Source organism: Amblyomma americanum, chromosome 11 (genome assembly GCF_052857255.1).
Source record: "Amblyomma americanum isolate KBUSLIRL-KWMA chromosome 11, ASM5285725v1, whole genome shotgun sequence".
NCBI lineage: Eukaryota > Metazoa > Arthropoda > Arachnida > Ixodida > Ixodidae > Amblyomma > Amblyomma americanum.
The window spans coordinates 87,154,960-87,178,673 of NC_135507.1; the positions used below are offsets into that span (position 1 = coordinate 87,154,960).

The following is a 23,714-nucleotide window of genomic DNA, read 5'->3' on the forward strand; positions in this document are numbered from 1 at the left end:
CATGAAGTGCTGGAAGTATTCAGGCGCCGTCACGAGGCCAAATGGAAGACGCCTGTAAAAGTAGCGGCCAAAGGGAGTGATAAACGTCGTCAGTTCTTCACTCTCACAACTAAATTTGATTTGGTGGAAGCTGGACCTTGCGTCGAGCTTGGAAAGGACTTGTGCCCCATTAAGTTGGCCTAAGATGTCTTCCACTGTTGGCAAGACGTAGCACTCCTCCGCTGGATGACCTTGTTAAGCTTCGTTAGGTCGACACAGAGCCGGTACCCCCCAGACGGCTTCGGCACAATGACAAGGGCCGAACACCATGCAGTTGGCGTATCCACTTTCCGGATGGCCCCTTGGGTTTTCATGTTGTCCAGTTCTTTCTTCATGCTCTCGAGCAGAGGAAGGGGTATTCGGCTTTGGACGCCCAGTGAAAAGGAACAAGCATCAGGACAGAGGTGGATGTGGTATTTCTCTTGTGCTTCCCCCAGCCTACGAAAGATATTGAGCTCTCGACTCAGTGCACAAACTGAACGATGCCTGAGTCTTCGATTGCCGGTAGTCCAAGAAGGTGGGTAGTCTGATTCTTGATGACATACAATGTCTGGTCACAGTCACTCTGTTGCGCCACTCCAGGGTAGCAGGGAAAGTTCCCAGCACGCCCAACCGGTAATTCCGTGACCAGATACCTCGGCTTCTGCTTCATTCAGCACATGAGGCAATCCCGGGAAAGAAAGCGAAACTACCGTTACCTCTGCTCACGAGTCTATTTTGAACTTTGCAAGGTGGCCATTCACGCGTAGGTCGGTGTACCTTGCCCGATGCGTACTGAGCGCATCAAGTTTCATAGAACCGAGCAGCTCTTTTCGTTGCTTTGCCTAGCAAACTTCTACAAAATGACCCTGCTTTCTGCAGAAATGGCACGTAGCCTTGCGTGCGAGGCATTCGTTTCGCGGGTGAATACTACGGCCGCAATAACTGCAAGCTGACCCATTTAGCAGCACTGGCTTGCCACTGCGTGACGATGCGCATGCCGTCGTTATTGCGTCGCACCACGTCGACGTTCAGACTATCGAAAGCAGTGCTGTCACGTGAGCTTGCGCGGGAGAGACGCTCTTTTTCAGCGTCCTCACGCAGACGTGCTTGACACAGTGCTTCTTCTGCCATGAGTTTTGTGCAGCAGCACAACTGGTCAGATAGCTTTTCATCCCGCAATCCCATGACAAACTTGTCCCACACTAGGCGGTCTTCCACTTCGGGGCTTTTGTATCTGCAACGTTTTATGAGATTGCGAAGCGCCATGAAGAGGTCATCGACTGACTCACCCTGCTGCTGTGTTTGGCGATGGAACTGACGGCTTTCGTAAATCTCGTTGATGGGGTGCACGAAATGCAAGGCAAGCTTATCCTTGACAACCGAAAACGAGAGGGTTTCCGGAGTTGAATCTCCGAAAGACGACAAGACGCTGCGTGCTCGAGGCCCCATACAATACAGAAGCGTGCGCACCTGCACGTCGTCGGTGGCTGTATGCAGACCAGTGGCGAAGGCGTAGTCTTCGTATGTCGCTACCCATGTTGGCCACTCTCCTGGGCTTGTAAAGGTGAATGGTGGAGGGGGTTGAAGTCCGGGCGAACCGACACGCACGACGTTGACCTTGGAGGCACAGGCCTTGTGGTCAGAGCACCTCCGCTTGCCGCTCTAGTGCCATTGCATTCAATCCGGTCATACCGATTCCTCGAATAACCACCACAACGTGTCTTTTCCGAAACAGGATTAGCAACGACAGAGCTTGTCAGGCACGTCAAGCAAGCCATGCTCCATAAATTGGCAACGTTGACACCAGTTTGCCATGTGGCAGCATGGGCATTAGACGATTCATTCAAGTAAGTGGCACCATGGGACTGTTCCTGCCAAGACCAATGTGACATCAACCCTCATGGCCAACGTCATCAGCCATGACCTATATGGCATAGGACCAAATAAAATCAAAATGAAATAAGTTGCCAGAAACTCATACCAGTGGGATTACGATAACACTCTGCAACCGAGACTGCTTGCTAATCTCATTCATTCCCATTATTGCACCCATAAATCTCCATTAACCCACAAATCACTCATTAATCCCTGCTTATCACTTTCATCCACCCATTAATCCACCCTAATCCATTATCAGGGGTGGACCAACTTTAAAATTCTATCCCATTTGCTTTTTTAAGAATGTGGTTAAAAAGGGCCCCCAGATTTTCATATCACTCACCATTACACAAAGGGGGGTCACTCAGTATCTCAAGACTTTTTGTAGCGATAGCTACATAACGGCAGCATTTCGAGCCTTCAGCGTGGCGGTTCCGCCACCCTGTGGCTGCACCGCCACCCTGTGGTTGTGCTGCCATGCTGTCACGTGGTTGGTCACATGGTGCGGAGCAGCTGTTGGCGGCGCAGTGCCGTGGCTGATCACGTGGTTTGTCACATGGTTGGTGATGTCACCAGCCGTGTGGTGCGGAGCAGCTGCTGCTGGTGGCGGCACAGCGCGCCGGCGAAACCGAGCTGCACCAGCGGTGAGCGTGCGCCGTGTCAAGTGGGACGAAGATGAAGGAACACCCAGCGAAATGGACCAGTGAAACACTGACTTAAATTATAAACAAGTTCCACCCGGCCAGCTGTAGATATAACGTCACTCTAGGTTTAATCACAGCTAAACCACTGCCAATTTCTTTTTGAACCCCAATCACCCCCCAATATGGCAACAGATGGAATCAACAATCAAGATTATCTGCCACCGCTCTGCCTCCATCCCTATAAAATTCCTCCTCATCGGCCCAGCAGGAATAAAAAGTCCATAGTCCAGGCCTCTCATAAACCTTATTATTACAGCTCTTTCTCTTCATTAGCAATGCTTGCCCAGCAAGAAAACACGCGAGTAATTACTAGTAGACTCGTGATAATTCAAACTCTGTTAATCCAAACAAATTTTAGAATTTTGTTTGGCTGGCTATATATTCAATGCATTTTAAAGGCACTTAATTCATACCGCGATTTCTCTTCAATTCGGTTAATTCAAACTTTTTTAAGGTTTATGGTTTATTGGGGTTTAACGTCCCAAAGCGACTCGGGCTATGAGGGATGCCACATTGGAGAGCTCCGAAACTTTCGACCACCTGGGGTTCTTTAACATGCACTGACATCACACAATACATGGGCCTCTAGAATTCTGCCTCCATCGAAAGTCGACTGCAGCGGCCGGGATCGAACCCATTCAAACTTAGTGTTGCTGACGGTGCTCTCGGTGTGCGAAATGGCAGCGACTGAGGTAGGATGAGTCAGGTTTGAGGCGTGTGTGAACTGAAAATCCGGCCCCTCCAACCGGTTGGCTCTGACACGAAGGAGGGTTGAGTAGGTCGGAGGTGCCCCTTAGCTACACAGTTTCCATTTTTGAGCTCGTGAGGCAGAAAAGCCGGCTGCCCGCCTGCCGCGGCTCCGTCACATCGCTCCAGCAATGCGCAGAACCGGCATCCCACTCTCCAAGGGCGGCTGCTGATAAGCGGCGGCGGCCCGATAACACTGTCGTGTTCTGCTATTAAAAACGAAGCTTAAGCGTCCTCCAAGTCTTTTTTTCTTCTTTCTTCTGGAAGGCACCTCGCTGTTCCAGCACAAATGTGCATTTCCCTCGCATCCGTCCGCGTGGTCCTGTGCGTCGATAATTCACGCTTGTTATGAGCTGCTCGTTGTGTGGTGAAGCCTCTTTACATGGACACCGATACATGTGAGGAAGTTCCATTCCTACTGCATCGCTCCTGTGAAGAAGACTGCGGAAAGCCAAACTGTTTTGGAGCAGTTGTGCTTTGATATTTTCAACAGTGGGCATGCACTACAAAATGACAGTATTGGCGAAAAACCACCATTGCACTGCTGCGCACTTTTTCACTTAAAGTGCGAAACAGTTTCAGGAATTTTTTTTTTCTAGCCAATCAACTTTTCCACCTTCCGATGATTCGGACCTTTTTTTTTTTGTCCCATGAAGTTTTTATTTTTTCTCTAACGTGAAACCAAACCATTATTGACAACTTACTTTTGATCACACTTCAGTAAACCAACTTATCACTGCTTTCTACTCATATTTTATGTTGTGCTAAAGCATTTAGCTACATTTGCATAGACAAACATTCAAAATACTATTTGTATACATAGATATTGATACCGTGAATTACAATCAGTCTTGCATCATACTGAGGTGCACTTATGATAATTCAAACTTACTGATAACTGAAAAAAAAACGCTAGTTTGTTGAAGTTTGAATTAACGAGAGTCTATTGTGTTTACCTTTCTCATGTAGTAATTCTTCTTTTTAACAGCCCTTCCAATGGCCGTAGCACTATAGTATCACTGTTTATCTTATTTTATTTTCTACAATGCAAAGTAATTCTGTACCTGTTATTTTTGGACTGCTAATTAGATTAAGTTCGTAACAATTAGTGGCACAGGCCAGGACACAATTTTCTCGGTATTTTTTAATAGCCCCACCATAGTATCAAGCCGTCCAGCGGGCAAGCTGCTCAGCGCGTGGACGCACGCACCATTTTTCACGGCCTGCCACTCCTGGCGCTCGTAGGCGCCCAGGTTGGGCGCAAAGGTCCGCTGCCCTGGCTGCGCATATTGGGCAATCTCCTTGTTCAGGGCCTTGGCCTGGGCAAGCTCATAGTTGGGGGGGCGGCCATTCAGGAACAGGTAGCGCATCCGCTGGTACAACCGCAGGCAGGCTTCTCTGTCCAGGTTCTGGCCCTCGCCCTGCAGCGTATTTTCACAATATAACACCTGGCACCACTCCTGGCCTCAGTGTGCCTTGCATTTCAGGCACACTTTGGATCATATGGTGGCCCCAGTACATTACAGACAGAACGATACTCAGGATGAATTGAAGTTTGACAGTACAAAAATACGTATTACCTAGTTCTCGTGAGCAAGAGGCCATTTTCGCTAAAAACAGAATGCTCTTAGGCTAGAAAAGAACAAAATTAAGAAGGGCACTTACGGAACTTGCATGGGAGTAATGCAAAAGCATTCCAATTCTAATCAAACTCTATTCCAATTACATTCTAAATCTATTCCAATTACTTGCTATTCCTTTGGGGCAGTTCTAGTTCTGTACTGGCTAACATTTCGTATTTTCCCACCTTTGATGATGTGACACCATTTCGACCAACCGTGAGTTTTATAACGTAACTTTTTGGGTGACGCTGGATTTTCGTGTCGTTATGCCATCTAATGCTGTCATACAGAAATATAATGTACAGGTGTCGCCGCTGCAGGCTTTCTTGAAGAGCAGTTTGTGGAGAAGTAAAGGTAGCTTTTACAGGCGTAGCGATAAGCCAAGGATACACGATCATTCACTACTAAAAAGGTGACCACTAAAATCCTATTTAATGCTGGCATCAGTAGCTTCTAATGACTGGCATGAAAACCAATAATTCTATTATGCAATGCGCTTTTGACAGCAATAAATCTGTATTTTGCTGCCGAACAAACCTGACAGTCACAAAGAACAAACACATATATTTATTTTCTCGAAACAAAGATATGCTCTTATTTTTCAAAAGGTGATCATCGGAATTATTTTAAGCCCCAATATATTGAAGCCGAGGGTTGGACGTAAATGCGTCTGGTCGGAGGTGTACATGAAGAAGAAGGCAGAACATAGACCAAAATAAAAAATGAACTTTTAAATGACATTTCGGCTCCAAACGTCTCAAAAAGAGCCGAAATGTCATTTAAAAGCTCATTTTTCATTTTTATTTTGGTCGGCGTTCTGCCTTCTTCTTTGCCCCAATATACTGATTTTACAAAAGCAAGCATTTTCTCATTGCACGCAGTTCTTCATTACATGCAGTCTTTGCATCAAGACCCGAGGCTATTAGCGATTATACCCGTTGCAATACGATGAGCACTAGCTGTTCTTTTTGTGCTTTTACAACTGCTGCATCTGCCATGCGTGAATTTGTAAAGATTGCATTCCCTTGTGGGAGTATTTGCGCAAGGTGCTAGGCATGAGCTGTCCACAGAGACTGGACACGTTATCGTGCCTCCGCAGAAGAGCACCCCACATCTGCCTTCCAGTCAAGCTAGGATTCATGGACAATGGATAAACACGGCAACTAATATGTTTCAGCCAGGAAACTTGCTATAACAGCTAGCGCTGTAAAAATCAGGCATGGACCGTACAGAAGGTACATTTTTCGATACATTTCGTGTACCGTTATTAGGTATTGCTTGAAAAAAGCGAAAGCATTGCAGTATTAGCATCAAAAATAAATTTTCAGTGTATCATGTATTTTAGCCATACTAGATACTCAAAAATAAAATGTGCCGCAGATTTTGAAATCACCAAGTTGGACACTGGGCCAGCGGTGCTCACTCAGGTGGTAGCATACTGAGAAAAGGAATGAAGTGCAATTAGAGAGACAGAATGCCAATGCCGTCAACCAAGCCAGTCTTATTTCGTCCTACATTTGTTGTATGGCAGGCAGATGAGATATACCATACGCCTCTGCACACTCGGTGACAGAGGGACTAGGAAACATGCTCTGTGTTGTGGCAGAAACAGCAGCCCTTCATTCTTATTTCAGGTTGCAGTTGTTGCCAACAAAAACAGACAACTTGTGCCACCATGGTCAGGAGTTTACAGAAGATTTGTTGTTAACTTTGTCAGCACAATAAAAGTGCACAGATGGGTCAGTGGGGTCATCGGCGCTGGCAGCGTCAAATGGATCAGCTGGAGCATTCCTTTCTTTTGAAGAAGAAGGTGCTACAACAAGCCATAGTTCTCAAGAGGCACGAGCGAAACTTGAGTTTCTTAGCCACAACCATCAAGTCGACCTGGCTATTTGCGTCACTCTCATTCTTTGATAGAAAGCACCTTCATAAAGAACAACATGGCAACGAGCTTGTCTATTTCTGCAGAGAGGATCTTTTCATTTTTGCTGCATGGCCGCATCATGGGGCTTTCTCGAACCGGCGGTGCGAGAAAATGCTGTTACTTAAAACTGTTATGTAAAAATAGCACCTAAATAACAAGATTAGCAAGACCTATTGTGCCTAATAGAAACTTTCAATCCATTTATTTTTGTCCCTTTCCTTCCACATTTCAACCAAGGGTGTTCAGCTTCAGAAGTCTGTTGAACAGAGTGCTGGGGAAATAACTTTGGTTCTCCGCACCTTTTAGCACAGGGCAAAGGCAGAGGCAACTCAGTAAATACTGCAGTAAGAAACAAAAACAATGATAGTCGATTTCCATAGTTATGCCAGATGTAAATTAGATGCACTAGCACTACGTGGTCAATGTTTTGCATAACAGTCGAGCCCACATATAACGGCCCCACTTAAGACAAATTTTCGCTTAAAACGAATGAGACCTGCATGATTGTCAAAATATAGATTGTTTCAATGGCACAAAATCACATGCATAACGAATGTCATTAAGCAGTGCTGATCGGTTATAGCGAACGGACGGCACAAACCCGGCGCCTCGATGCGAGATAACCTGCCTCTGACCGCCTTGCGCACCCGGCACGCGGCATGTTTCCCAAGCCTCATCGCAGGCCAACTGCCCGCCCCGTTTCGCGCTGCTCTTGAGCAAGCTACCCTTCCCCGCCGATGCGACTTCCAACATCGCCCTCCCGGCCCCCTCCTCGCAACTCCGCTTCCCTTTCCTCACTCTCGCAAATCCGCACGTGGCCTCTGCGATCAACCGAAGGAGGCCTTCCGTGGGAGCCAAGAGGTGGCCGCACTGGCGCTCATGGACGCCCCTCACTGGTCTCTCCGCTGGCGCTGTGCTTCTGCATCTTTAGCTTGGCTGGCTTGATTGCCGCCTGCGTACGTTGCACGTCTACCCTATCAGGCGCTTTTGTCACCTTTGTTGCGGTGCGGACATTTCGTTGGCTTCGTTCAAATCTCGGGCCCTGGTTGTAATTCAGGATGGCGGACGGGAACACGGTGCCCATTTCCATTGTATTCATCGGTAGAGATCATGAAAGTGGCCTGGACGGAGGTGACGGCCACTGGCGAGCGGAGCTGCTTCCGCAAGGCCGGCATCGTCGACGCAGTGTCTGATGCCGAGCCTGATGCTTCGCAAGATGAACAACCTGGCGGCAATTTGTGGCAGCGCGTCGTCGACTCTGACATGGGGGGGTCATGACTTTGGTTGGAATGATTTTATTTCTGTCGATGACGATGCCAACACCGCGGAACCGTGCATGGACGAGGGCATCGTTTCTGAAGTGTCAGATGAAGTTGAAACTTCAGAGCCAGCACCCATAAGCGTTCCTGTAGCAGTGAGCTACATAGAGAGCCTCAGACAACTTGTCTATGCCAAGGGCCTCGGCTATAGCACGCTTCTGCTTTAAATAAACTGGAAACCTCACTCATTGGATCTGCGCTGCCGAAATAGACGTTCATCACGGACTTCTTCGCAAAGAAAAAAAATTTTTGTTTTGACAAGCAACTGTTTTTAAAGCTGTGGTCCACTTACTACGAACTTCGGGATATAACGAACGGACTCCGCGTGACGCTCATGTTCGTTATAAGCGGTCTCGACTGTATCATAATTATGCTCTGTTATGCAATATGATATTGATGTGGGAATAAAGTTTCATATCAGCCAACGCGGTGGCTCAGTGGTTATGGTGGTCAGCTGCTGACCCAAAAGATGAGAGTTCGATTCCGCCTGTGGCAGTCGAATTTCGATGGAGGTGAAATTTTAGAGGCCTATGTACTGTGCTATGTCTGTGCACATTAAAGAACCCCAGGTGGTCAGAACTTCCAGAGTCCTTCACTACGACATCTCGTTAAACCACCACAAACTGTAAGGTGTAAAACTTTCAGAAAACAGTGTGCTATGTTGAATAGACCAAAGATTCCAGAAATCATAGACCTTAAAGGGGCCCCGAAACACATTTTCAGTGCATTCTTTTGCCTGTTGGTTGCATAGAATGTGTTATAGTGATGGTATTAGCACTGGTCGTACAGCGTATACTGCAGTTTTAAATATTTTAATTAGCTTGCAAAAACAAATTCTTGGCGCTGACAGTGTCACCATACAGTGGCGGTTTTTAGCAGTGGATATGACATCACTTAGTGGGAGCTTGATGATTGGATAAAGAGTAAATATAGTGCAAAATGTGTTAATAACTAGAGGTACGTTTTGTCAATTTTTTGTGTTTTATATTACATTAATAAAACCAACTTGTTTGCCCTAGATAAAAGCACTGTAAATAAAGCAAAAAAAAATACACCACCAAACGCTCTGGCTACTTTTTGCATCGAAGAACTTTGCGCCTCTCTGTAAACATCCTACGGCCTAGCACTCAATACTTATCGCTACTCTCTATGTATCCGAGGGCGGCTTTGCAGAATCGATCCAATTAAGCCATTGCACTTTAAAAGCGTTCGTTTCGGTTCGAAGGAAGGATGCATTCGTTTCACATTTAGCAGGCAGTGCGCATCGTCAGCTTGTGGAGGATCACTAGCTGGCGGCACCAGATGGCGCCACGTTCCCATCAACAGCGCGCGCTGGTTGCTCGCCGTGACCAACCAGCGCGCTAGGAGCGATGAGCGATGGTTGGCGGTAAGCACTAGTGGTACGCACTATGCTAAATGTGTCTGATATTTTGCGCAGGCTGTCACACCATTGCAGTATCTTGCGCTCGAGTTCGGATCCATAAGTAAGGGAACATCACTGATCAGTGTTCACTTCTGCGCCGTCAACGTGACGGTGAAGCATCACTGGGTCAGCTGGGCGTTCACGTGGTTGTTGTAACCATGCAAGCGGCGCTGCCAGCCTTGGCATGAATGAATGGGAGAGTGAAATGGGAATGGGAAGCTTCGCGATAATCGAGTAGAGGGCAGCACTGTTTGCTTGTATTTCGAAATTTCTTCATTGAATAACTCCCATTCCTATGCATCGATTCTAGTAATTCTTTTTGAGTCAGCATCCGTGTGACATTAAGAATCCATCTGAAGCACAACTGGCATCTGTTCAAGCGGTGTTTCGCAGCCCCTTTAAGAAAGTTCTCCACTTACCTAATCATATTGCCAGCATTATTAATACTAGTGAATACAGTGATGTATCGAAGTACTGAAGACACAGTATCAATTATCTATATCGGAAATCAATTTCGGTTATGTATCTTGTATCACTATTAGAAATGCAATTTTTCAGGGTACTGGGTATCGGTATCGTGTATAGTTTTGTGAAGTGTCGTGCCCAGCCCTGGTAAAAATCATAATCAGAAGCCAACTCAGGTGAAATCCAGCAAACCTTCATGGAAAGCCTCCATATTTTTTGGGGCCCTAAAAGTATTGACAGGATTAAAATTCATTGACAGCTATTAAGGTATTTATACTTTATGATATACTGCGGTAGAGAATATGAGAGTGACTTCACATATGCCTGGCTATAGGGCACTCTTTTTAGTTTTTCACACAGTCGTTTTTCGTCCAGGTCTCCTCTCCAGTCCGCTGCTCTAGAAGCACAGCACCGCCGATGATCCTTCCTTCGGGCAGCATGTTTCGCAGCAGCTGCTGCAGGTGGATCGTGCTACATTCCTCTGCTCTCGCCTTACACTCATCCTCTTTCCGTGGTAACCATGTTCCGGATGGTTACTGTAGCAGGCCTTCCTACATTCTCTATATATCCTTCTTCACTCATCGTGCCCTCCTACTCCTTCTAGGGTAACTACTCTTCAGCTAGTTCCTGTGGCACCAGGTTGCGCCTTGTAACTCTCTCGCCATACCCACCTCCTGAAATGGCTATCATCCTCTGGTTGGGAATTTTTCTGCTCTCCCGATACCCTCCGCCTACCACGGTAATAACCCTCCAGATGGTTCCTGCCGTAACCACCCACCAGTTAACAATTTCGCTGCTGATGTCATTTTCCTCCTTGCATGATAGGCACCTTCTGTGAGGTTTCCATGGTAATGCACCCACCAGTCATGCCAACGATTATAACATAATACTGCTACTACTACAATGTGAAACCCAAAAATCAGTGCTTAACAGCTATTGCTGTAACACATAGAAATATTCCCAGATAAGTGCAGATTGAAGATGGGCAAAGTACCAATTGTATTGGACATGTGTAGCAATTGTATCGGACACGTGTAGCGATTGTATTGGACACGTGTAGCGATTGTATCAGCGCAGATGCGTATCAGTGATGCGCAGTATGTACAGCGTGCTAGCTCGTACCTTAATAAGTTGTGCCCTCAATAAACATACATTTCATTTTTGCACAGACTATGTTGCTGTAAGCATGGTCCCACATGCCTGATACTTGCCCACTGATACTTGCTGATATTTGATACTGCCCGGGTCGAAAGCTGCGCAACGTGCAGAAAATACGCATGCAGACAAGCACAGGAGCCACTTCTAATGCGACCAGTTCCCAAATGTGCTTGGTACAGGGTTGGAGTGGTTATCTTTCTTATGCGGCAAAATCATATGTGTTTGGCTGTGGTGCCTTTTCTAATTTTCCCGAGGTCGACAACCTGGAAGACACAACTGTGGAAACCACGATTGCAGCCCTTAGCGCCATGTTTGCCAGGTATGGTGTATCAGTGGAAGTCTGCACAGATAACGAACCCAGTTGTCGAGCCACGAATTTGCCACCTTTGCCAAAACGTACAGCTTCTATCATAAAGCCTTGAGCACCCGTTATCGACACTCGAACTGCAGACCCTGAAAAATACCCTCGAGGCACGGGAGGATTTCTGGCTTGGTCTTCTAGCATATCTCTACACCTCTTGAAGATGGGCACTCTCCGGGTGAGCTTCTTCAGAGGAGGCGACTTCGTTCTCACCTTCCCGGCTTTGGAAGGGTGTCCGGGACCAAAGTGAGGAAACACCACCAAGCCAGGGCTGGAAAGCCTTCGGCAGTACTATACAGAGGCAAAAAGGTGCGGCTTCACAATGCTGCGGGTTGGTCACGGAATGCGACGATCATAGCTGAAAGCGCTCCCCTATCTACTTGGTACAAACCCAAGATCATCGTGTGCTGCGGTGAAACTGCCGGCACCTACCTAGGATGGAGGAGCGATATAGCAGTGACAGCGATGACAATGACGAGGAGAGTCTCAAGGGGTTCCCACTCCCACACACAACAGTGTACGACACCAACGGAACTAACTGCGCAAGCCTGTCGAGTAACTTCATGAAACAGCGAGGGATTGATGCTACCAGTAAGTGGCCGCGATCCTCCACCGAGCATCCCATCGCAGCCCCCTGTGAGAAGGTCAACTCGTAGCAACCAGCCCCCACAGAGTTAAGTTATGACAAACACAAGTACCAATTAAGTGCCTTAGCTATGATTGATAGTTATATTTATCTATGTGTTTAATTTTGTTCGTTCCCGAGGGAGGATGTATCGGACACATGTAGTGATTGTATCAGCGGAGATTTGCATCAGTGATGCGCAGTATGTACAGCGCGCTAGCTCGTGCTTTCACATGTTGTGCCCTCAATAAACATGCATTCCATTCTTGCTCGGGCCATGTTGCTGTAAGCGTCGTCCCAACTGCCTGATACCGCAATATGTTCAGTCTACTGCCAGCCTTCAAGGCTTTTATCAGCAGGCTTCATTTTCATCAAGTGCATTCCACTAAACAACTCGAACAAAAATCAGTGCAGCACTGAACACAGCAAGGTAAGCAACACTGCCGAGAGAAAGGAGCATGCGTAAATTTGACTACAGCAGCAGTGGCCAATATGTCTGCCACTGTTCGAACGATGCTGCTAACCGTGGGGTTGGAGTACCAGGCAGGAAGAGGAGGCGGAGAAGTCGGAGAATGCCACCTCTCTCCTGTATGCACCCTCCCATCCGTCGACTCTGAAACGAACTCGCTCCTCGCTTCGCGTCCGCACTCCCGGCAATCGTAGTATGCTGGCGCCATAATTTCGCAAATAACCCATACTGCTAGCACTGTGTGAAGGCTATGCCTTGTTGTTTTGCGCCACCCTTGTACCCAGACTGTTGGAACACCTCTTGATGTGTCACTACAGAAGCAAAAGCTGTGGAGACTGCTACATTCGCCACAAGGTAGTGCTTGTGGCACACGAACACAGCATATTGTGTTTCTACATGGCTCAATGAGATCGTAAGTAGATGTTTTTCTTATGGCCATTCAAGTCGTATCATTATTTTTGTTATTATGTTATTATCATTATGGTTTGGTCAAATTTCTAGCAACACTGCATTAGCTATAAATGTTTGGCAGGGTGCGTTTGCTACATTAAGGTCAACTGCCGCAGCGCTTCTGTAACATGTACACAAACTTCCATGAAAGCCGTGTTCGATATTCGAGAAGCTTCGCAATATCGAGATTCCCTACAAGGAGGGTCAACTATACATCCAGGTTTAATAGCACTACATTGCCTATGTGCTGCAATCAGTCTTCTGTCCCTGTATAAAAGAGCCTGCAAATAGCTGCACACCCTGGAAAAGATGGCTTCAATAGTGCAGACTTGTTCCTTTGTGCCAGACATTCTGAATTTCGTTCTACTGCTCTGGTCAGAAAGGAATGCAATCCTTTGCATCAACTGTTCCCAGTTAATGGCGTGTAAAAGAAAAATCCAGCCAATTTTTGTTTTTTGCACTTGCTCTGAAGTTATGAAATGCCCTTGCTCACATGCAAAGCAGTCTTATGGGCTAGCAGGTTGAAGCGAAAATGACGATGATGACACGTTTTAAGGCGATAGCCTTTAATGGCTCACACTCGCGGTGACCGTCCGTCTGTTACATCACCACCTATGTCATGTGACCTTGTGATGTCACATGATCTTAAGGTCACGTAATCTATAATTTGGGTCAAAATTGCAAATCAGTGCGATGAGTCACAAACAGCTTTCACCTTCCTGCAGTTAAGAGATTATTAAGTGCCTCCCACAAATTTATGTTAGGTGTGGAACAACAGCGAAGTGCACTGTAACAAGACTAGATGGGCCAAACAAGCGATCTCCCCACTCTGCGAGTGGCCTCGTTGCTGTTGTGTGTTGTGTAGCTTTGGCAGTGGCCAGCTCTGGACTAACTCGTGGCATGAGGGCATTCAGTTCCTTTTTACGCGATAGTGTATACAGCTCATTTGGTTGGAAAGCCATCAGTGTAGTAGTAGTCGGCACCGCGTGTCGGAAATAATCGGGGGCTACGTAAAAATATCGTATCATGGTAATTTGTGGTTCTAGAGGCTGACGAGTGATTGCTGTGTGATAGGCGATGAAGTGTTAATTAAATCGTTCTAACTGATTAACTAAAGAAATAAAAAATGGAAAAATTGTTCAAAGGTGTAAAAATGCTAAGAATTAAAAGCCAATGCTTGACGATGCTAATTAAGAAAATTTAGAGTGTAATTGCTCAATTATTTCATTAAAGAATTGAAAAAGAAAAAGAAAATTACATTCAAAGATGTCAAACTGCTCCAAATGGAAAGCCTACCCCACTACGCTTTTGCGTCGATGCGGAGCATAAGTGTCTTTTCCAATCCAATTTTTTCTTCAAGTCTTTGTGTAATGCTCGCGACTTTTTATTTTTCTATATCTTAGTTTTTAAAAAACACATTATTAATTATTATTGCAGAGAATAAAAGTTCCGACCACCACTGACAACAGGAATAAAAAAATGGTTGCCTGCTACGGATTCATCCAGTCCTTATATTGTAGCACAGGGGGTCTCCGATCCCTTGTCAGTACTGATGGGGAGGTCTGAGGACCCTCGAGAGCCCCCTGATTATAAGCACTGAATTAATCTACCAAACCAGTGAGCATGGTAGCACGTCCTCCGCCATTTTCTCACAGACATATTTTGCCAGCAGCACTAATGTAATTTTTTTACTGCGGAATTTCTAACGTCATGTGCACATTCTAAGCATTCAGTAAAAACTCTGATATGCGAGATAACTAGGTGTGAAATATGACACCACACAAAGTGCCAATTAACAATTCAGCACAACTCAGAGCTCACCTTGTACGTGGTAAAGGAAGTAGCTTGGCCCACTTAATTCCTAAGGTCTCACTCTCCTTCTACAACGAACAAAACTCACTAGATATTTCTTTGCTAGCAATGCACACAGAGCAACTCTATGCCAGGCTGTCCTCGTTACAAACTTGCAGTGTGCCCCCTTAATCTCACACCATCATTTTGTAAAACACTGTGAGACTTCACCACGCCAACTGCCCAACCATATATCATGATCGCACTAAAAACTTTTCACGTTCTTTCATCTTCCCCACAGAGTGACAAATTACAACAATTCAATCCAAATAAGTCCCTGCAGTCATCATTGTTGAATGGTTCAATGTGACCTTTTTCTTGTACTCACACTTACCATCTCCGCTTCATTTACAAATACCGTCACTCTCTTGAAACCTTGACAAAGCACTTTGTGCAAAACAAAAAACAGCTCCATGCAAGGAACAAACAGGACAAACCTTGCACAGCTTCAGCGCAACCTCCCTCTGCGTTGACGTGGTGATCATACGGCAGATACGCCGAAACACATCATACCGCCGGTCCATCGCCGAAGTCATGCCACGGCGGTCCCTCGCCACCTTGTCACCGGATGTCGCGTAGTACTTTTGCAAGTCAGCCACTGTGACTTCATCCTTCTCCATCAGCTGCTTGAGCCGCTTGTAGCGCGACAACACTGAGCCGGGTGTCCGCCAGGGCATATCTTTGGAGACCTGAACATACATGTATCACGCCAACTGGCCCACTGCAGCAGCGCAACATGCCAACTATGCATAGATTTTAATGGCGCAAGGACGGCATAGCAAGACAACAGGCCGGCACCTTGGTAGTTAGTAATCAAATAGTGATTATTTTAGCTTATGCAAGAAAAAACTTGACCACGTACGTGTAGGCAAGCCCAAATCTAACAGCCCCACTTAAAACAAATGCTTCCATAGTACAAGTGAAACTAATGTGACCATTACGATCCACATATGGGCTATGTTACCGAGCATCAATAATAGCGAACACTTGTAGACATGGGACTTGGTTCTAGCAAGCAGACAGGAACCACAAACTTGTGGAAGATGGAGGAGCATTGAAAGTTCAACCGAAGAATCAAAACCTCATCGGGGGACAATTTCAACTTGATAAACTTGTCAAAAACGTCGGCAGCATAACAGACAGATGCCAACAAGCCCTGCCACTTGTGCACAACGCCACCGTAGCCTACTTCGATGGCAACGTATGGCTTGCCTGCAGATGGAAGCAACCTTGTGGCAAGCAAGGAATAGGCGCAATGTTTACACATGGGAAAACGCTAGCTGCACTTCGTCCGCCCAAACACAGGCCTGCAATTTTATGACAGAAGAGACGGCAACGCACCACGACCAAACAACGGGAAAATCATGTGAACCCCGCTTACTTTTTCACACATTGGCCCATATATGCACTGAGCAAGTAAGACTGCCAATCCAAGAGTCACCCATAAATTCGCCCCTGTAGGCAGAACAAGATGGGAGAAGTTCTCCAAAATAGCTGCCACCTGAACTGCTTCGTGCATCATCATCATCATCATCAAGCCTTACTACACCCACTGCAGGGCAAAGGCCTCTCCCATGTCTCTCCAATTAACCCTATCCTTTGCCAGCTGCATCCACCCTTTGCCTGCAAACTTCTTAATCTCATCCGCCCATCTAACCTTCTGCCGCCCCCTGCTACGCTTACTTTCTCTTGGAACCCACTCCGTTACCCTTAAGGACCAGCGGTTATCTTGCCTTCGCATTACATGCCCTGCCCAAGTCCATTTCTTTCTCTTGATTTCGACTAGGATGTCATTAACCCGTGTTTGTTCCCTCACCCACTCTGCCCGCTTCCGGTCTCTTAACGTTACACCTATCATTTTTCTTTCCATGGCTCGCTGCGTTGTCCTTAACTTAAGCTGAACTCTTTTCGTTAGCCTCCACGGTTCTGCCCCGTAGGTGAGTACCGGTAAGATTGAGCTGTTATACACTTTCCTCTTGAGAAAAATTGGTAAACTACCACTCATGATCTGTGAGAATTTGCCATATGCGCTCCACCCCATTCTTATCCTTCTAGTTATCTCCCTCTCATGATCCGGATCAGCTGTCACTACCTGCCCTAAGTAGACGTATTCCATCACAACTTCTAGGCTTCCAGCCGCGGCGGCGCACTTTGATGAAGGAAGAAGAATGCTAGAGGCCTGTGTCCTGTGATGTCAGGGCACGTTGAAGAACCACAGGTGGTCAGAATTATGTAGAGCCATCCACTACGATGTCCCTCATTGTCTTAGTCACTTTGGGACGCTAGTCTCCATAAACCAAATATGACATTTCACGCAAGATGAGCATGAGACCCGCTGGCTTAGCCCGATCCACAGAGCAAGATAGGCAGGAGTGCCGACTCCTCAGTTAAGAGGAGGTCACTTTTGCTACATCTCAGAAAGCTTGGTGGGGAAACTGTGAGATGGTGCTGGGACTTGGGCTCTGCACTCAGGGGAAAAATTTTCAGGGTAGCACAATCCACCTCTCCCCACATTCAGACTTGGAGGGTATATGGATGTCGCTGCCTGATGCTCCTAGCATGACAGTCACGTACGTGGTGCCCTGTGTATCTGCCTCTGATGTGTCGTTATTATAAATGACAAACTTCTGCGTAGTTGGTAGAGCCAGCTTCAATGACATCAGGAACAAATGCTCACAGGAAATTGCAAAAAATAATCTTTGTCACTCGTTTAAGCAGCACTTCACGCATGTTTGCAGGCCCCAAAGGTGAAATCAGGCTGAAAAGCCGCCATTCTATACGATTACCTGCAAGTTTTCGTATTCAGCCTTCTGGCAACATTTAGCCACAGTGGCCATGTTCCTCCTAAGTCCGGCCATGTGGGGAAAAGGTACATGATGCTCTGAAAATTTTCATACTGGAGCTGTACAGAACTACCGCCGAGCCACCGCTACGGTGGTTCCAGGATCCATGGTAGAGACACTTCGTTCCCTTTATTTAACAAGCATGCGCATGCAGCGTAAGATTCATTGCAGTTGTCTGCTTCATGTCGCTGCAATAGCTGTGCTTACATGAATGTGACAAAATGCGACAGTAGCGCATCACGGGCAATGCGATGCACCAGCGTTTACATGAAGCGCATTATCTCTGGCGCGATGGTGGCAGCACACAGTGTCGCATGTCGAAGGCAAAGCAGTGCTGCCGGTGAAGCTGGTTTCCACTTCTTTTTGACACTTCCTGCCTGCCTTGTCAGCTGCTGTGGCGTTGAACTCCCGATTCTGTCATGTCCTTAAATGCAACACTGCATGCATACGTTGTGCTGCTTTGTCGGTGCTGACGAAGTTTCACGTCCCTCTTTTCACTATAGCTTGCATGCAGCATACGTGGCGTCACCACCAGATAAGGTTAGCTTACTGCTAAGAATGTCTGCATGCAACAGTAGTAGCGGCAAGTTCGACCATAATAAACTGGGCTGTTATACAAGGTGAGAACATACAACTAGCACTCACAGACCGACGAAGAAAATGCATTTTAAAACGCCCAAAGTCTTCGCTGGCTAAGCGTGCTCTTGGAGAAAAATACACCTGTGTAGCGCATCTTGTGGAGGGATCCGGTGCCACCATCGAACGCACCATTTTATCACCGTTTTCTCTCCCGGAACTCGGCGAGCACACCAGACTCGTAACAAATTCTCTTCTGACAATTCCTAATGCGCTGCAATCTTGTTTGCAAGCGGTGCAAAAGTCGACTTACTCGTCTCAATCCACCCGTCTGGCAAAATGATGTGGCGCGCTTTCCTAGTGTATTATCGTTGTTTAGATGAATGCGATGCGTAGAAACTTTATGCGATGCGATGTGCCAGTTGTGGAATTCATGTAAACACTGCTAATGATGCGTCACCGCATTTGTCATCTGCTCCTGCTTGCTTCATGTAGCTCACCTGTCACATTGCGCTGGATCCTACATGCGCACGCTCTTCATGCAGAAGTGTTTCGCGCCTGTTTTTTCAGTCTTTTCTCTTGCGTTCCAATGACAACCTTGTAGTGAGTATTAGTACTGCATCATGAAAATGGCAAGGTATATGCCAGATTTAATGGCCGATATCTGCACATGGGCTAACGGAGAGAGCGCACTGGAAGCCTTCAGAATAATTTCAGCCCCTGGAGTACTGTAATGTGCATTCATAGGTGAAAATTTCCTTTTGGGAATCTGCTGGTTTGTGTTCATTTTAGTTGGTCCCAATAGAAACCTTGCTGGTTTTGTGCTGGGCCTGCTGGTCCCAACAGCAACACTTGCTGGTTTCAGTTGATCCCAACTGAGAATCTGCTGGTTTTTAGCTGGTTGACATCGCACAGGACTCACATAATGTGCATTTTTAGGAACTTTATGCAACTCAACTTAGAAGCAGCAGCACCGGCGTCAAAGCGGCTCTTCACTGCCATGCGAACAACTTTCCTTCTTCATATCCTGGTACAGCCAACGACGAAACAGTTCATTGTCTACTCTCTATGTACGCAGCACCAGTATTCATATAATGCTGCACAGTAAGCGCTTCTCACATTTGTCGCGCCGTCTGTGTACCGGCCCTCTTGTAGGTCTGTCGTCTGCGTGCCCCTCGAGCTATGTTCACAGGCCCAGTACACCCAGATGACAGTCCCAAAATTACAAGGGCAGTGCTCAGACAACCTGGCATCATGTGAGATGAGCCTGCTTCTTCCTTCATTGAACATGCATATTGAAGAGGGGGCTCCAATTTACGTAACATCATCAAGAGATGAAACTCAAATAAGAGAACTACCATATTTACACGATTGTAAGTCAACTCGAATGTAAGTCAACCTCCCCAAATCACATTTCCGAAAAATAAAAAAACTTCCGGGGTTGTTTAAGCTTGGCCTTGAATAGTTGAATGCGATAGCATTATCCAGCGGCCGTTGTTTATCGCCAGCCGCAATCGGCTGCTGCACGCGGGTGTGCCCGTGGGCACATTCCAAAACGAAAATGTATTAGTCACTGGACTACTCATCCACACTTGCGCCATTGTCCTCACTAGCACTGCCGTTGTGATCGCTGCTGTGGTCCCACAGCACGTCGTTCTGATGTTGTCGTGGAGTGAAATCCCGCACTTCGCAAACAGCCACATCCTGACATCGCGTGGAACAGCTGAAAATTTTCCTCGCTGCGGCTGCCACACCTCTACATCCATTGCGAACGTCGAACTTGTGGCCTGGCGTGCGGCTGTTCGTTTCTTCGGTGTAAAAAATGGCAGCCATCTTGAATGTAGCCATGAATGAGCGCCGGTCGCTTGCCGGACCTATAACACAAATGATGACTGACGAAGCCCTACATCAAAAACTTGTGAAACGCGGCCAGCTGTAGTCAAATGCATCAGAGCCAAAAAGAAACTACGTGTGAATGGCGTCGGGTCTTCCAGTTGACTTCTGACACTCCCTGGCGCTGCTGCCATTCCGAGTAGGGGTGTCGGCCTCGATTGGAACAGCGGCCCTTCCATCAACTATCAACGCTCCCTCGAAAGCCGAGCGCACATAAGAAAACTTGTTTTGGGTGCTTGAGCTTCCCTTAGAACGCGATCGCATTATCGGGCCGCCACCGTTTATCAGCAACCGCAGTCAGCAGCCACGTGTGAGGTGCCAGTTTGCTGCTTATCGATAGCCGTCATTGGCTGCTGCCCGCAGGCCCGGGGAGGGGATGACAGTTCTGTGCATTGGCATAGCAGCTGCTCAAGGCCACCATCAAGAGCGATGCGATGCAGCCACGCAGCAAAAATGCAACCACGCTCTAGCATGCGTGACATCTCGTTTGTCTCACCTTTACTTATAGTGCAGTGTTTTCATTTCGACTGTAAGTCGACCCCCCACTAAAGATTTCCAATTAAAAAAAAAAAATAGGTCAACTTACAATCGTGTAAATATGGTAATATACAGACACATAAAACCATGTAAGCTCCTCGAGGGGAAACGGAAGCGAGTTTGATTAACACTTCTAAGCAACATTCTTTGGACCTTCCAAGCAGAATTAGCCTGCAATAGTACTGAGCTTCTCACTGCTAAGATCATCTCATTTTAGTGTTTGTGTTTCAACTGTTTTGCTCGCATTCTATTTGACACTGATGATACATCAGCAGATCCATCAATGCAAAATCGGTTGTGTATGCACAACGATATGCCTGATTCCCCCTGTGCATTTCCCGGCTAGCACAAGCTACTGCTACTATATATGGGAGCATAGACAGGAACACTAGCTATTTCTAGAGCCACCAGAAGCTTTGCTAGAGTACCGCACTCTTCCTCTCCATGCCTCCTGATCAGAAGGGTATATGTGGCAGCCGCTGCCTAGTGTATCCAGTACAAAAGTCATCTTTGTGGTGCTAAGTTTATGTGCCCTCTTAAATGTAATCATTTCCAGTGATAATTTAAAATGCTGTCCAGTTGTCACAGCTCAAACTGGCGATATCATGAACCAACACTTACAATTAAGGAACAGGAAACGAGAATTGCTGCAACTGGTACACTTATGCAGGCTCCAGAGGACAGTCCAGAGCTGTTGGAAGGGTGCTGCTCCATGCAATTGACCTGCTATGGTTCGTTTCACTCTTTCTGGCAACACTCCATGGGCTGTAGTAGCCAACCTTCCAAGCCCTGGTGGCACGAGGCATACGAGCACGATACTCTGGAAATTTTAGGAGTAACTCTAGCTATTTCTACAAGGACGATAGTGAGCACAGGAAGGCATGCACAAAGCCACGCTGATAAGCAAAGGGGAGTGGAAAGAGAGTACAGCGCAAAGTTGAGCCCCGGTCACGTGCTGGGCGTTTGTGTAGCAAAATCGCTCCTGCTGAGTGCATGCACTGCCACGTGTCAGGGTCGGTGTTCCAGTCTACCTCACTCCATGGCACGGCCGGAGCACACAGCACAAGTGAATGAAACACACATTCGGGGCAAGTGTTCTCCACCAGATTTAGACACTCCGTTTTTTAGAGGGCAGACCGTTCCTGACTTGCAGTTAGGATTCACGAGCAAGGTTGAATAATCCTTGCTGCTCCAGTGGCTTTTCTGGCTCTACTGTGCACCTGCAGTATCATGCCCCTGCCCCAGCATCACTCACCGCAGACCAGCATCCCTGTCCGTGCTTCTCCACCAGCTCCACCAGGGTCTGGTCCTCGCAGGGAGTGTATGGGCCCGAGACGACTTGGTATTCAAAGAAGTTGAGGAAGTGCTCCCGGCACTGATTGTTTGTCCGGCTCGGCAGGAGGGTGGCCACCTAGGGACAGAATTACAACACCAAGATGGCACAGACAGTTCTGTCCACTGCGATGGTAGTACAAACTTCCACCTCCCCATCATCCTGGGGTCACGTAATGTAGCCTAACTATTTTTCCAACTACAACGTAAGGCGAGGAAAGGAGAGGGGGAGTGTAAAAACACAGTCGACTCCCATTAAAACAAACTCAGTTAAGACCAAGTTCCAGATATAAAACCTAAGAACATTAGGTTGGTTTCTCATGGGCTCAGTGTAAAAAAAAAAATTCTCTTATGGCCAAATCTTCGCATATTGTTTGGTTAAAACAAACTAACGCAGCGACTAAAAATGAAACGGCACTAGCGGAGCACCTGCAAGGCATTCTCAAAGCAAGAATTGATTAAAAAAAAATGAAATAGCTTGCCCGCAAAAACACTCAAAGGCACGGGGATGCTCTGTTGCGGTGATATGTTCATGTATAGTGGGGCATTTTCTTCTGTGGGGATGTGTGGGGCAGCAACATGCAAGATCTCGGCTTGATGCACGCGTCGATTGCTGCGTGTTGCCTCTGCCAAACGAAAAGGCATCTAGTACGTGCGGAGTGCACTTGCTACCTTACTTTAGGCTTATCGGGATGCAAAGCTGACCAAAACGTGCTACGAGATTATGGCAGAAATGAGATCTTGCCTCATATTGTAACAATGGGTGCTGCAGTGTTGAAGAAACAAGGATTTATAATTTTATTTTGCACTACAAATTAAATAAAACAACTTGTGGCACCATATCCAGCTGTGAAATTTCGTCATTAGCATATCCCAACACATGACCACATTTTGGTAAACTATCACTGATTTTTATTACATGCGTAGTATTTCTTATTGCGACCAAAGCAGAAGCCCCAGTCAAAAAATCTGTCCATTCGTCTGTCTCAAGCCTCAGTTGGAATGTGGCAAGCTGGAGAGAGGGAAATCCCCTCTCATTTTCAGAGTACAGGGGAGCAAGAGGGAACCAAATGAAACCAAACCGCAGACAGCAAGTTTACTGTTGCGCAAAAAAAAAAAAGAAAAACTGAGTGGTTATTGAAATTGAGCTTCGTTCCCTGTAAACAGTTGGATAGGAGCCCAAATTTTATTTGCAGGGTGTCGCATCCGGGGACGTTGCATGCCGTAACCAAAAATTTCCTTACATAAATCTAAACTTCCCAACTTGGAGCAATTTTTTCCTGCAGGAGAGAGAGTGTGTATTGTGTGTGTTTTATGGTGCATAAGCAGCTCTGGCTATCATGCACCAAACACAGGGTTAGTAGGATCTCACTGTTGGGCAGGCGGACAACTAGTTCATAAAAAAATTACAATTTGCTGATGAGGAAATATCCCTCTTTTACAAATCTAACTACTCGTGATAAGTTTACTATTGCATTCTCTCCTAAAAGCAAGCTGGGGTGGAAAGGGACGTGTT

General features: G+C 46.7%; 1 protein-coding gene across 2 annotated transcripts in view; it reads right to left on the reverse strand.

Annotated features, from left to right (window-relative positions):
- The window catches only part of LOC144110445 (uncharacterized), an 89,292-nt gene that overhangs the window by 13,515 nt on the left and 52,063 nt on the right, over window positions 1-23,714 (reverse strand). For both annotated transcript variants that reach the window (XM_077643341.1, XM_077643342.1), the window contains exons 8-10: window positions 22,122-22,277; window positions 15,455-15,706; window positions 4,561-4,771 (exon numbers count right to left, since the gene is read on the reverse strand). In XM_077643341.1, the coding sequence (XP_077499467.1) occupies window positions 4,561-4,771; window positions 15,455-15,706; window positions 22,122-22,277 (619 nt within the window). The remainder of the gene's footprint in view (window positions 1-4,560; window positions 4,772-15,454; window positions 15,707-22,121; window positions 22,278-23,714) is intronic.